This window comes from Schistocerca americana, chromosome X, assembly GCF_021461395.2.
Source record: "Schistocerca americana isolate TAMUIC-IGC-003095 chromosome X, iqSchAmer2.1, whole genome shotgun sequence".
NCBI lineage: Eukaryota > Metazoa > Arthropoda > Insecta > Orthoptera > Acrididae > Schistocerca > Schistocerca americana.
The window spans coordinates 105,305,155-105,321,280 of record NC_060130.1 but is presented as its reverse complement, the minus strand read 5'-3'; the positions used below and the strand labels follow the sequence as shown (position 1 = coordinate 105,321,280).

The following is a 16,126-nucleotide window of genomic DNA, read 5'->3' as shown; positions in this document are numbered from 1 at the left end:
AGCCCTTTCAGTGAAGAGAGCACAAGTGACTTGAATTTTAACTGTTTAACTGCTCTGGACGAGTTAAAGTGCGCACCTTTGTACCTGTCCGTGTGTGCTCTGAACATGTTCACGCGCGCCACCAGTCGTCGTACCTTGTACTCTGAACGTGTCTACGCGTAGACACGTTTAGAGTAGCGGGTAGGACTGGTGGTATGCGTAAACGCGTTCAGAGCACACAGGGACAGGTACAAAAGTGCACGTGTTAACACGTCCAGAGCAGTTAAAGGGTTAAAAATAATTGGTCTACATCTTGAAGTAAAATTCGTCTTCATTTATAACTGCAGGAACATTCTTTTCTGATTTGTAGATAAAGTGGTGAAAGTTTTGGTAATTTGGTTAATGAGCACAAGGACTGTTGAGGCAAGTAACTACTAGTTCAGAGTATCAAAGAAACTGAAACTGATTTTTATGGCCCTACTAATTGAAAAATGTTGAGTAGTTGTTGTCAGTCTTTGTCACTGCTTTACAAAACCAACTTCTTTGCAGGGAAGAAAAACAAATATTGCAGAAATTGCCAGCCATGGAGAAGCAGATGATGCAGACTCGCACTGAACGAGAGCAATTGGAACACGAAGAGAGAAAATGTTCAGAGGAACTGCGTGTTCTGAGAATGAAATTAGATGAAGCGCATTCTGCAATGAGTATGTTACACTCAAATAATAAGGTTGTTGATCATTTGATGCAGTGCAAAGCAAAAGGATTTGTCCCTGGCCTTTTTGGAAGGCTGGTATGTAGTCCTGTTTTACTCTCTGTAATTGTTATCCACAATGACAATATTTTTATAAATATCAGGTGTACTTGTTGTCTTTTGCAGGGAGATCTTGGTGCCATAGACAAGAAATATGATGTGGCAATTTCAACAGCTTGTGGTCAACTGGACCATATTGTTGTTGATACAGTGCGAACAGCTCAGAAGTGCATTGAGCTGTTACGTCAGTCCAAAGTTGGACAGGCTGCTTTCATTGCCCTTGAACACCAAGAGAAATTTCGTTCGGCTTGTGAAAACCCACCAAAAACGTTTGTATTTACTGGTTTGCCTAATACTGAATATTTATATTCAGAGTGAAAGTTCTTTGTTTTACTATCAGTTGTACATGAGTATTTAGAAAGCACAACTGAAACATTGACTGTGATAATAATTCACCATCTGGGCACAGACATAAATTAATTGCACCATTTGAGTCAAAATAATGAATGCTGACATTAAAAATAGTTCAGTATGATATTCAGTGAACCCCTCACATTTATTAGGTTTGTGTAGCCTCAATGTGTAGTACATGAATCAGTTTAAACCACTAGGGACCATAAGCAAATGAGATTCAAGCTAAATAGTTTGGTTGCTCTGATAATTAAGGAATTTATCACTTGTAAGCAGAGAATTTGGTTTTTTGCCTGCTATATCAGACACAATAGTATAAAGACAGTCTTGTAACTGTTTGTAGTTTAATTTGCTGCAGTGTTTTTGTATGGTACATATGAAACGTTCAACTTCTTATCCTGTGGAAAACCTACATTATTCCATGACAAATCAGTCTCTGGTCGTGATCACAACAGGAACTTCACTAAGTCATATTACAAGAGTATAGTGGTGTCTTATTTTGCTGTGAAAATATAGAACATAGTGATATAAAGTGTCTTGGCAATTGACTTGCTGCCATTGTTTTTTGTGATAAATGTGTGTGCTTGTAGGAAAGTGGTAATATGGACTTCCAGAGTGTTAAAGTGTAAAAGATTATGGTATTTAAATGTGGCAGGAAAAATTCAATGTGGTGGTGATCAAAATTTGAATATCTACATGACAGCAGAGGAAGGAAATGAAGTTTCTTATTAGGTGTACAGTTATTCTGTAAAAGATACTGGATTAAAAAATCTGGAATACATGAGTGGGCTGTGAAAATGATAGTGCATCATGGGGGAAAGGTGTGTAGTGCATTTACATAAAAGCTTAAAACCAGCAAGTAAGTTGCAGTCATTTTGTGCCGACTCTCAATTGAAAACTGTGTGTTTCTTTAGTCATTTGAGATGTCTTCATTTTTTATTTAACCACACTGGTTTCAACCCTAGGCCTCCATTCGTTTAGACATCAAATTTGACATTATTCCATATTGAGAATCAGTACCATTGTTCAAAAATCCCGCCACACATGCTAATTATTTGCATCCTTCCAAAATGTGTACTCGTGCTGGTCTTTTCATGGTGAAAAGACTTAAATTACTAAACAGTTAGTGCTGCTCTTGGAATGACCTGCAATATGTACTCTGCATTGAAGCATTTGTGGAGAGGTAGAATTTATTTATTCTTTGTTCACAATTTGGCATATGTGCTCCTTCACAATCACTGAAAATTTGAGTTTATATTTTGATGAGTCCAATAAAAGCAATTTTCATAAATGCATGGGTATTGATATTGTGATTGAAGGTACTTGTCATGCAATATGTTGTAATAGGATGAATTGTGAAATTTGCCACAATCTAAATGCAACATTTTTTATCTTCATAAAATTACAATATCTACTACTTCAGTTTGTAATTGCATAATAACTGATATTTTTGTTTTCAGACCTGAAAATGCCCCACGCATTGTGGATTTGGTCAAATTAGAGGATGAAAGAATTCGGGTGGCTTTTTACTTTGCCCTTCGTGATACCCTTGTTGCAGATAATGTGGCGCAGGCATCAAGAATTTCTTTTTCAGGAGGTCGTCGTTTTAGAGTGGTTACACTACAGGGAAACATTGTTGAAGCCTCAGGTGTGTATTATCAAATGTTATAAATAAATACAGCTTTGATTTCTTTAAGAATTGAGCTCACCTGTGTGTGTGTGTGTGTGTGTGTGTGTGTGTGTGTGTGTGTGTGTGTGTGTGTGTAGCAATCAGTATTTAATACAAATAAACATTTGTAAAAAAAATTGACAAATGTCATGACAAGACATGCTTTCATGCATTCATCCCATTGGGTATTCTTGGCTTAGCAATGCAAAGATTTGTGATAATCAGTAGACTAATATGCTTGTTTAAGTGAATAATTAATGAAATTGTATGTTCAATGTTGGCAAGATATTTGTCACAAGAAATTTCAGCAACTATTTTGATGATCACAATTTCTACATCATTTTGCTACGTCAGTTGACCTTCTCTTTACAGTATGATTACTGATCTGTAGTTCCTGTATGGGCATGATAGGTTGCTTACACAACTACATAGATATGTAGACTGTTCGCTTTGGTTAAAACTAGTTACACCGTGAAATAAATTTACTGCTGATATAAGTAATCAATAAACATTTTTTATAGATACATGTTTTGTCCATCATCTTTATTCTTTACTAACTGCGTCATGTCCTTGGTTTCCTCAGATCTGTTAATTAGATCATGCAGCTAGTTATGGGGTGACTTCCGGCTTACTGAATATTATTCGCAAATGAAAGCTTTGCCTCCAGTGAGAGACTTTGTAAGGGAAACAGGAATTGATGAAACTGTCTTTGCACTCCACCAGAGATTGTAATTGAACAGATTTCACCAAATCAGATAATGTACCAAGTAATATCAATGGTCATTTGGAAGCAGATATGAGACTTTAGACTGAGTTACCTTGGTTGCTTTAACAAAATACGAAATATTAATGGGGGACACAATATCAGATGTCCATTAAGTCATCCCAATTTAGTTTTTTCAGCTAATTGAGAGGTGGTCAATTCATTGATGTGATAGCTGAATATTTCCACCAGCCTCCACGTGAGATAGTGCTTGATGCATATTTTCATTGACATTGTGGTTAACACTGTCCCCAACTGCAATGTTTAAGTGTGGTTTATGAAGTTAGATTGGCCTCTCAATTCATGTGTGAGTATTTGCATGTGAAAAATATAGTGGTGAACAAGGGGGGGGGGGGGGGGGGGGGAGGGAGGGGGAGGAATGTAAGAAGGGCCATAGCATTTGTTACTCAGGTAAAACAGCATACTTTAAGGAGTTTGACCAAAAATATTACAATTTTGATTTATCTAGTTTATAACCATAAATACTTTGTTATTCAGTGCTTCTTGTTTAAAATGATTTTTCTTGCAAAATATTCAGAGGAAGAAGAGTGAAGTTAACTCAGCTATTATGGTTTAACAGGTGCAATGATTGGAGGAGGTCGTGGAGTACGGAAAGGTCGAATAGGCCAAAAAGTCGCTGTGCGTGCAACCACTGTTACACAAGACACTGTGGAAGAACTTGAAAGAAAAATGAGGGAATGCCAGCAAAGACTATCTACAGTTACAGAGAATATGCAGGAACTAGACAGAATGATGTCTCGTGCTATGCCAGAAATGAGGATTCTGGCTACGGAACTACAGAAAATACGCAGTGCTATTAAGGTAGAACATAAACTGAAATAATTCTATCCAGTGATACATGGCACAAGGAATTTGCATTTTCCTTCCAGAGCAGTATACTGACATGTAAACATGTGAATACCACAGTGAGAGGACTATCAGTAGACATCTTGAAACCTTCCAGTCCCAGCAGAAGGAATTGTAGCTCAACCATGCTACATCTCACAAGCCTACCAAGCAATGAAATACATCATACCACTTACAAATTTAATTAACTTTCATTGTTTGATGTCAGATTTCAGTAATATGAAATTACAGAAGAAAACTGGCAATTACTTTACCTTGTTATCCAGCACGTTTAGTAACATCAAAGAACTTATAGGGTGTCCAGCACCCTGGAAAATTGGGAAACCTCAGGGAATTTTCTGTTCTGGAGGACATTTTTACATTTTGCATAAAAAAGGCTGGAAAAGGCACAGTACCTGATTCAGTTCACTTGCTTGCCTTTCACTTGGCTCAATGCAGTGCTGCACTCACCACTTTCAGTGTGTGTTTCCACATCCCCACAACCTCCCCACCACATCCCTTCCCTCCCACCTCCGCAGGCTATGTGTAGTTTTGTTTGATGTGTGTCAAACATGCTAGGTTCAAGGGAAATTTTAATTACCAGCAGATTCGCAGATACTATGATCAGGGATTGAATTAAGACACTGACAATTGCAAAAATAGTGGGAGTGTTGCATCTTTCCCAGCCATATATTATGCAGGAAGACAGTGATATCAGTATTCTTTGCAGAACACACAAGCTCGAGTGAAATAAAATAAAAAAAGAATGTATGCTTTCTGTTTCTTCCACGGATGATTTATATATATATATATAATACATTTACACGTTTTTTCGAAATTTTCTCGAATTTCTCCGTCCTTTTACGTGTTTTAGCGGCAACACAACTATATATATATATATATATATATATATATATATATATACACCCACCACTCCTCACACTCCCTAAAAGACCTATTTACATGATCAAACTTCGCCAAATCCCCTTTCATGACAGTTCACTAAAATACAACTTGGTTGTATTTTAGTGAACTGTCATGAAAGGGAATTTGGCGAAGTTTGATCATGTAAATAGGTCTTTTAGGCAGTGTGAGGAGTGGTCTATAATTGTGGGACATGTGATCATCATGCTTCCGATCCAGCCTTTATTGCCAGTATATGAATCCTGATGATACTGCTGCTTGTTTATTCACGCGGCTCTTGTACTGTAATGACGAAACTGAGTGGACACAGTCCTCTCTGTCTCAGAAAAAATCTGAGGTGGTACTGGAACCCGAACCTGGATCCTCACTCACTGAAGGCAGCAACGCTAATCATTTGGCTGTGGTGGCAGTGGAGTATTTGGTGCAGTTCAGATAGGTCTTCAAGAGAGAACCTAGATTCACTCAAAACTTACGCAGAAGTGATGTAAAAATATATATGAAGTCTTTACGGGTTGTCAGCCAAGTAGCATTGTCGTCTCGTAGCAACGTTTCGATGGAATGCGTCTCCATCTTCAGGCAAAGGTGATGGAGACGCATTCCATCGAAACGTTGCTACGAGACGATGATGCTACTCGGCTGACAACCCGTAAAGACTTAATATATGAAATTCGCCGAGAGAGCCTGCACTCGCATATGATGTAAAAATGTCTTGTCATTTGACTACAGACGTTAAAGTAACCTCTGGCGTGCCACAGGGGAGTGTTACGGGACCATTGCTTTTCACAATGTATATAAATGACCTAGTAGATAGTGTCAGAAGTTCCATTCGGCTTTTTGCGGATGATGCTGTAGTATACAGAGAAATTGCAGCATTAGCAAATTGTAGCGAAATGCAGGAAGATCTACAGCGGATAGGCACTTGGTGCAGGGAGTGGCAACTGACTCTTAACATAGACAAATGTAATGTATTGCGAATACATAGAAAGAAGGATCCTTTATTGTATGATTATATGATAGCGGAACAAACACTGGTAGCAGTTACTTCTGTAAAATATCTGGGAGTATGTGTGCGGAACGATTTGAAGTGGAGTGATCATATAAAATTAATTGTTGGTAAGGTGGGTACCAGGTTGAGATTCATTGGGAGAGTCCTTAGAAAATGTAGTCCATCAACAAGGGAGGTGGCTTACAAAACACTCGTTCGACCTATACTTGAGTATTGCTCATCAGTGTGGGATCCGTACCAGATCGGGTTGACGGAGGAGATAGAGAAGATCCAAAGAAGAGTGGCGCGTTTTGTCACAGGGTTATTTGGTAACCGTGATAGCGTTACGGAGATGTTTAGCAAACTCAAGTGGCAGACTCTGCAAGAGGTGTAGCTTGCTCGCCAGGTTTCGAGAGGGTGCGTTTCTGGATGAGATATAGAATATATTGCTTCCCCCTACTTATACCTCCCAAGGAGATCACGAATATAAAATTAGAGAGATTCGAGCGCGCACGGAGGCTTTCAGACAGTCGTTCTTCCCGCGAACCATACGAGACTGGAACAGAAAAGGGAGGTAATGACAGTGGCACGTAAAGTGCCCTCTGCCACACGTCGTTGGGTGGCTTGCGGAGTATAAATGTAGGTGTAGATGTAGATGTGACCATAAAAGTCAATAGTGAGGAACAAACGTCAACTTTGGAAATACCATATTGAATTTAATCATATTTTGTGTCACTCATGTTAAGATTTGTTATAACTGAATGTCACATAATGACAGCTTGATGATATAAGCCTTCAGTATATCCTAAGATGACAATATTATTGAGAGTTTGTGTTTCCGGTGGTTTTGTGGTTAGAGGCATGGAGTGGTGGAGTTAAATGAATTAAGTTCATGTCCTGGTGTATGCTATTGTTCTATTTTCATTTTAACATTTATAACACATTTTGTGGGTTTCTTATTAATATAGCAGAAGTTTGTTCTGTGATGTTGGATGTTCTTTACGTATTAAGAGCACTCTCTCTCAGGAGTGATTTTCTTAAATTTTGTACTTCAGTATGATTGAAAAATGGAAGATAAAATTAAGATTTCCCCAGTGTGTGGTGAGTTAGAAACCTAGGGGTACAGATTAAATTGCCGCCCATGAAACAAGCAGCATTGACAATTTGACAGTTATTTGTTGCATGGAAGAGGTATTGAGCTGTTTCTATTTTTATTTATTTATTTTTGTCGCGATTTTAGATGTCCACTTTCACATGGGAGAAGCTAGGGTCACTTCTGGCTTATTGTGTCAACTGATGTTGACTTTTGTGGTCACCTCAAGTGACACATTATTTTTGTGGCACTTCTGCACAAGATTCAAGTGACACTAGCTTCTCCCATCTGTTCAGATATATTAAGTATTGCTTTCTTTATTAACACAATGTGATAAGACATGTCCTTTTAGGGGAGTTGGCAGCCTATTCGAATCCTTTTAATTTGATCCTGAGATAGTAGAGCATTGTAAGTTTGTGCATACATCACTCTGTGCCAAGTGGTCTAGAGGTTCCCACTTGACCATCATTGATTTTGATGAAATTTTGCGCAAACATTTGCTCGTAGTCCCAATAAGCTTAGGTAAAGTTTTCGCAATTGCCAATTTAGTACTTGCGGAGATGTAGTTACTTGTTAAACACTGCAGCATGGCGTTCAACAGTGTACCCTTGAGTGTTCAGCATCTTTAAGACATATCTGTGACAGTATTTTCTTAACAACTTTGTGTGCTCTCTTAAGTGGAATAATGCCATGAGCATTTTCATATGGATAATTTGAAGCAAATTCAGCCAAAAAGCAGCCACTTGAAATAATGAGTTTTAGCTCTTTATATCTTCAGAAGTAAGTGTGTGATAAATCTTGAAAATTTGCATGTAATAACTTAATAACACAAGATCTTAAAACAGAAAATTTCTTTCTCCTACTGATTTTCAGTTGTGTACAAGTAGTGCCAAGTTCACTATTTTTTGAAAACAAGCCAAAATTGACACTTTAGCTCTCTTTTACCGAAAAGGTATTTTCTGTAAACAGTATTAAACAATTTTTGTTTGAAAGACCATGCTCAAAACCACATGAAAAGTGCAAAATTGAAGTGCAAAATTGCAGTGCATGTGTTATGAAGTACGATGTAATACATGTTCGAAGGAATATTACATCATGTTTCTTCGCTACATGGGCACTGCACTCTCATACTACCATCTGATACTGGGCCCGTGACTCAAAAAAATGTCTCCCCTGTATGGGACTATGTATGAGTACAAGTATGACACATGGACAATTACATATGAAAGTTTGAGTCAGGGCAGGAGCTGTGATTGGATAACTGAAGGGGTTAAAGGGACAGCTTGTGTAAAGTGGGAAATCTGGGTTTGAGTCCCAGTGTGGCACAGATTCTCAGTGTCATTCCATTATACAGCTGCAGGTGGTTCATATTTGCTACTGCTAAGCATTTCATGACCTGAAAAGTAGGCCCTAAAAAGCCTCAATAAAGTGGAGGTGTAGTGAAAATGCACTCATATTCTGCTGGTACACAAATGTGACATCTGGTAATCGGTTTTGCTATTGTTTAGTACTGTATAGAGAAGGTAAAATCTCTGATAGCTCAGCTAGTAGGTGGCAGGTTTAAAATTTGAGTGTGTACGCCATGATTTGATTCCTGCATCTTGCCTATCAGTTCAGTCACCAAATGTGTATAGTCAGCACAGATTTTACACAGCTTACTTTTAGTGGGTAGTTCAATTTGCTGTTTTACACCAGTGGCATTTGCAGTTTCATTTCCGATCAGATTCTGTACCTTTTTACTTTTCTTCTGCATGTACTGAGATTTACCTTTGGTATTTACTGTTTATTTCAGGCGTGAAATACCAGTTAATGATTAACTAGTCTTACTCCTTATTTGCTGTTAAATCCTCATCAGACTGACGATGAGGCTGATACAACTGCCTTGACATATTTATTTAACTCTCGTAGTATGTTGTTGTTGTGGTCTTCAGTCCTGAGACTGGTTTGATTCAGCTCTCCATGCTACTCTATCCTATGCAAGCTTCTTCATCTCCCAGTACCTACTGCAGCCTACATCCTTCTGAATCTGCTTAGTGTATTCATCTCTTGGTCTCCCTCGACAATTTTTATCCTCCACGCTGCCCTCCAACGCTAAATTTGTGATCCCTTCATGCCTCAGAACATGCCCTACCAACTGGTCCCTTCTTCTTGTCAAGTTGTGCCACAAACTCCTCTTCTCCCCGATTCTATTCAATACCTCTCATTAGTTAAGTTATCTACCCGTCTAATCTTCAGCATTCTTCTGTAGCACCACATTTCGAAAGCTTCCATTCTCTTCGTGTCCAAACTATTTATCGTCCATGTTTCACTTCCATACATGGCTACACTCCATACACATACTTTCAGAAACGATTTCCTGACACTTAAATCTATACTTAATGCTAACAAATTTCTCTTCAGAAACGCTTTCCTTGTCATTGCCAGTCTAAATTTTATATCCTCTCTACTTCGACCATCATCAGTTATTTTGCTCCCTAAATAGCAAAACTCCTTTACTACTTTAAGTGTCTCCTTTCCTAATCTAATTCCCTCAGCATCACCCGATTTAATTTGACTACATTCCATTATCCGTGTTTTGCTTTTGTTGATGTTCATCTTATATCCTCCTTTCAAGACCCTGTCCATTCCGTTAAACTGCTCTTCCAAGTCCTTTGCTGTCTGTGACAGAATTACATTGTCCTCGGCGAACTTCAAAGTTTTTATTTCTTCTCCATGAATTTTAATACCTACTCTGAATTTTTCTTTTGTTTCCTTTACTGCTTGCTCAATATACAGATTGAATAACATTGGGGAGAGGCTACAACAATGTCTCACTCCCTTCCCAACCACTGCTACCCGTTCATGCCCCTCGACTCTTATAACTGCCATCTGGTTTCTGTACAAATTGTAAATACTAGAAACATAGGTTTCCCTTTCCTTAATCTTTCTCCTAAGGTAAGTCGTTGTGTCAGTATTGCCTCACGTGTTCCAATGTGCGAGTCCATTTTCATTATAAAATATTCTAATTGTATTTCGCCCCTCTTATGTACTATTCAATCGTCATTGTATTAAAATTTGAGACTAGGTAAAAACTGCCATGGAAACTTTTCAATTAAGAAACTTGAAAGTGATCTAGGTCTAAAGCCTTTATTTGCAGTTTAATTACATTAAGATTCTATTCATCAAATGAAGTGCATGTATTACTCAAATACGTTGTGTTGTTCTCAGTTATTCATAAATTTGTTGATCATGTCCACACTGTTGCAATAAGGACTAAAATGTTATCAGTTGCGGGAGTAGGGAGAGCTGTGTTCCAACAATGACCATTCTCACTGTGAATGACTGTATTTCTTCATCGCCGTCTGAAGATTTGGCAGACTGATCAGGTTTGCCATTGTCCTCAGCTCCAGAATAAATTTTATCACGAGTCACGTACGTCACTTTCACGATTGAGTTGTTCTGATAATGCTTCCTGTGTAGTATCTTCCATTACCGTATTTACTCGAATCTAAGCTGCACCTGAAAAATGAGACTCGAAATCAAGGGAAAAAAAAAATCCTGAATCTAAGCCGCACCTGAAATTTGAGACTCGAAATTCAAGGGGAGAGAAAAGTTTTAGGCCGCACCTTCAAATCGAAACAAAGTTGGTCCATTGTAATATGAGACACAATTTAGATCGAATGAAAGACGATACAGCTACAATAGTTTGGTTCGAGTCGTAAGCTTAGCAGTTAAGCTTTACCAGGTAGCCATTGCTATGCGTCAGGCGCTCCGTCCGTATTTATACGGGTACCCTTCCTTTTTCACGTGCTTCGTCTGGTTTGAATCGATTGCTTATTTTGCTTTGATCTGGTAAGTGCCGTTTTCTTTGTTATAGGTGTTTACGTCACTCTAAGCTGAAATTGCATTACTGTACTGCGTCATGCATTGTTTGTCACATTCTGATAGTGCGTGTTTACGGCCTGTTGCCGCCCGTGGCATGGCTTGCTTTTGTGCGCGCTACTGCCGCTTACGATTAAAAAAAGAGAGGAATTGTCTCATTAGCGAAACAATGGCAAATGACTGCTACTTGTTGTTACTTACACTGCTGCTTTCTTTGATAATGATCAGCAACAACCAAATAATAGACTGCGTATTATAGAACATGTTCTGAACGAGAGTTAGGCGAAAATTTTTCTCCGTTTGAAAATCTTTGCGGCCGCTTCTTTAGTAAATCAGATTCTGCACAGAAATTAGTCATTTTAGATTTAAAAATCTAGTCAGTTGCCGTGCTTCATTTCTGACTGTATCACTATTAGGCATAAAAATAATACGAATATAAACAGGACACGATACGTATTTTCTTCCGCGTTTGCTGTTGTCTCACTCTAGTTTCGTAGTTTATTAGGCAGACAGTATTTAAATGAGATAGCAACAACAGGAAAGAATACATGGCAAAATGTTTATATTCGTATTATTCTTATGGTGAAGAGAATACTGCATGTGATTCACATTTCATCAGGTTCCTATTAGCAACAGTCTTGCCAGTCGGATTTTCGTAGTACATTGAAATTCTGCTACTTTCGAAGATGAACAATACGTAATTTGTATTTACTTCGTTGGATAATGTATGAAAATGCAGTGGTCGAAACTCGGGGCGGAGAAAAAAAAGCTCGTCTTCCACCTTTTTTTCTTTATTTATTTACTGACGCAGAGGTTTTGGCGCCAGTATTTATCTCGTTGCCTGCACAGCATGCCTGTGTAGCGCTACATACATTTGACGGCAGAAGTTAGTTGTGGCGGCACCTACCAACATTTTTCAGAACTTCCGCTTGCTTTGCACTCTATTCTAAGCCGCAGGCGGTTTTTTGGATTACAAAAACCGGAAAAAAAGTGCGGCTTAGATTCGAGTAAATAAGGTAGTAAAATATCATTTCTGTGTACTATTTCCACGTAAATCAACTACACACTCAGTGACAGAACAGTTAAACAACGTGTTCTCCAAGGTCACATTGACCCTTCAAAAGATATTACTTTCTAATTAAACAACAATGTCTCACAGCTTTGAATGTCCTCTGATAGGTGTCACACAATGAGGAATTTACATTGGTGGCAGCAGGCTGTATATGTGCAGCGACTCGTGCACAGTAACAAACAAAAAATCTTCAGGGTCAGAGTGACTGGTCTACTCTTCTGAGATTTGCAGTTTGGACAAATTTTCAGACGTGGCTTCATTATGTACAAGCTTCTTCCTTATCAGAGCATGAGCCTTATGTGCTGATTGAACTGTCCAAATTCCTGTCTTTACATGATGATTCTTTTTACAAAGATACAAGAGAAGTTAATGTAAACTGCCATGCCGAGTCGGCAACTGAGCATATGGTGCAGGCAAACTTGAGATCTATTGTCTAGCTTTGCTTGAAATTCATGTGTTTCTCTTGTAACACCTCCATTCAGGTCGAAAATCTGACCCAGGAATCTCCGATAGCAATTCATACTATTCATGATGCAGTTAAGTCCACAGGGAGTGCTGGATCTGTACCCTTCATAAAACAGGTAATACAGTTCCTGAAATATGTGTGGTAGCTGCAGTGAAGTAGGAGCAGAGAAAAGGGCAGCTGAGAAGTCTTCAAAAGAAAATGAGATGAAGAGGAAAGATTAGAGAAAGCAAAGACAGCTGCAAAGGAAGGAAACAAAACTTGTGGATAAAACTGAGAAAGTTTCTCAGATTAAAGGAGAAGTTCTGTCACTAAAAATACCTGCTTATGACTTCACTTAATGGCCGTGTATGTGTCATTATCAAACTAGTCTATTAGTATTCCTCCCAAAACTTTTTGTTCAAATTGTATTTGAACCTTATTCTTAGATGTCTTCGCAAAAAAGTGTTGTTCTTTGTTGATGTAGATAATGGTTTTTTGTTTTTATGTCGATGTGTACTTCCAACGGCTGATTGCTCTTAATGGAAATGCTTTTTTTTTTTGTGTGAAAATGAAATACTAATTTTGAATTGAAAAGTAAAAACATTTTATTCAAAGTACTGACCATTTCTTTCTATACATTTTGACCACCTTTCTGGCAGTTTGTGGACACCACGCCAATAGGAATGTTTGTCTTTTGAAGCAAACCAATCAGACACACAATTTTCGACTTCTTCGTAGGAATCGAAGTGTTCCACAGCCAATGCATGTCCCATTGATGAAAGCAAATGGTAGCCAAGTCAGGTGAATATGGCGGGTGGGGTAGCAGCTCCCAGCCAAGTGTTTTGATTGCATCCTGAACCAGTTCTGCTTTGTGTGCACGTGCATTGTCGTGTAAAAAAATTACTTTGCCATGTCTTCTAGCCCATTCTGGTCTTTTTTCGATCAATGTATAGCTGAAGTTGATCATTTGTTGTCTGTAGCGATTAGTATTCAGTTTCACCCAGTTTTAGAAGCTCATGATACAACAGACCTTTCTGATCCCACCAAACACAGAGCATTGTCTTCTTGCCTAATTGATTTGGTTTTGCAGTCGATGTTGATGGTTGTCCCGAATTAACCCATGATTTTTCCCGTTTAGTATTCTTAAAATAAATACATTTTTCGTCGCCAGTAACAATTTGATACAAAATTAATTTTCTTTCATGCCTTTGAAGCAAAATTTGACAAATGGTTTTTCGGTTTTCCGTCCGTCTTCCATTAAATTCATGTGGCACCCATTTTCCACACTTTTGGATCTTTCCCATAGCTTTCAAACGGTCAGAAATTGTTTGTTGTGCAACATTTAGCATTGCTGTCATTTGCTTCTGACTCAAAGTATTATCTTCATCCAATATTGCTTGCAATTCGGCGTCTTCGAACTTTTTTGGTGGTCTTCCAAGTTCTTCATTTCTTACATCAAAATCATTATTTCTGATTCATTGAAACCATCTTTTGCATGTTGCTTCTAATAGAGCATGATCACCATATGCCTCGACAAGCATTCAATGCGACTCTGCAGCACATTTTTTTCAAATGCAAACAAAAAATTAATGCTTTTAGCAAATCATCACTTTCTGGTACAAAATTCGACATAGTTAACATGATGAAAACATACGATGTTGTTTGTTCCATGACTTGATGTATACTACATATCTTAGACAGATGTCATACCATCCAAACAAAAAAAAAAAAAAAAAAAATAATAAAAAAAAATTAAGGCTCGTTAACAACAAATGTTCCCTATCGAAACATTTGCGTCTTAATGCTCATTTCATACTGGTACACCTGGTAGACACTTCATTCTGTTGTCAGGTCCTGGTGTGTTTTATTTCATGGTTAAAATGAACCAATTTTTTTAACTTGGAGTGTAGCCACCATCAAGTTCCTGTCAACAAATGTGTAGATTGTCATAAAATCTGTGACAAATTGTTACAGATGAAGCACAATGTGACTGTGGAAAAATACAAAAGTTAACCTGGAAAACTCGGGAAACTTTTATTAGAATCGCTGGACAACCATAGTTACTAAAAACTTTAACATGAAAGTGCAATACCTAACAACAGGTCTTCCAAAATGTAAATACAACAAAGGCTATTAGGCCATCTAGATGTCTACAGTCAATGATATCTAATTAGATTCGAATAATGCTACCCACTGAAACATAAGACAAAGTGTTAAAACTTGAAGAATAATTGTTCATAATGTTAGTGCAGCTTACAATATTATGTGAGCTGTTCCAAATTCACATTGCCTGCTGATAATACTGTCACAGAAGAAGCTGAGTAGCATCGTGGTGTAGTGGATATGATACTAAACTGTTGCGTCGTTGGTCGTGAGTTCAAAACTCACCTGGACGGTACAATTTTAATTTCTATATTCGGTTCGAGTACATTCTAGAAGTATCCATAAATGGCAAGACTCATTGTACTGGAATGTTCTGTAGCTGTATACGGGGTGGTCCATTGATCGTGACCGGGCCAAATATCTCAGGAAAAAAGCGTCAAACAAAAAAACTACAAAGCATGAAACTTGTCTAGCTTGAAGGGGGAAACCAGATGGCGCTATAGTTGGCCCGCTAGATGACGCTGCCATAGGCCAAATGGATATCAACTGCGTTTTTTAAAAATAGGAACCCCCATTTTTTTATTACGTATTGGTGTAATACGTAAAGAAATATTAATGTTTTAGTTGGACCACATTTTCACTTTGTGGTAGATTGCGTTGAATAGTCACAAACATATGGCTCACAACTTTAGACGAACAGTTGGTAACCGGTAGGTTTTTTAAATTAAAATACAGAACATAGGTACATTTGAAAATTTTATTTTGGTTGTTCCAATGTGATACATGTACCTTTGTGAACTTATAATTTCTGAGAACGCATGCTGCTACAGCGTGACTACCTGTAAATACCACATTAATGCAATAAATGCTCAGAATGATGTCCGTCAACCTCAATGCATTTGGCAATACGTGTAACGACATTCCTCTCAACAGCGAGTAGTTCTCCTTCCGTAATGTTCTCACATGCCTTGACAATGCGCTGACGCATGTTGTCGGGCGTTGTCAGTGAATCACGATAGCAAATATCCTTCAACTTTCCCCACAGAAAGAAATCCTGGGACTTCAGATCTGGCGAATGTGTGGGCCATGGTACGGTGCTTCAACAACTAATCCACCTGTCAAGAAATATGCTATTCAATACCACTTCAACCGCACGCGAGCTATGTGCCGGACATCCATCATGTTGGAAGTACATTGCCATTCTGTCATGCAGTGAAACATCTT

The 16,126-nt window shown here is 38.2% G+C and overlaps 1 protein-coding gene across 1 annotated transcript in view; it reads left to right on the top strand.

Moving 5' to 3' along the window:
• The window catches only part of LOC124554672 (structural maintenance of chromosomes protein 4-like), a 261,721-nt gene that overhangs the window by 148,580 nt on the left and 97,015 nt on the right, over nt 1-16,126 (top strand). The window contains exons 10-13 of the mRNA XM_047128292.1: nt 529-769; nt 857-1,059; nt 2,602-2,789; nt 4,154-4,395. Coding sequence (XP_046984248.1) covers nt 529-769; nt 857-1,059; nt 2,602-2,789; nt 4,154-4,395 — 874 coding nt within the window. The remainder of the gene's footprint in view (nt 1-528; nt 770-856; nt 1,060-2,601; nt 2,790-4,153; nt 4,396-16,126) is intronic.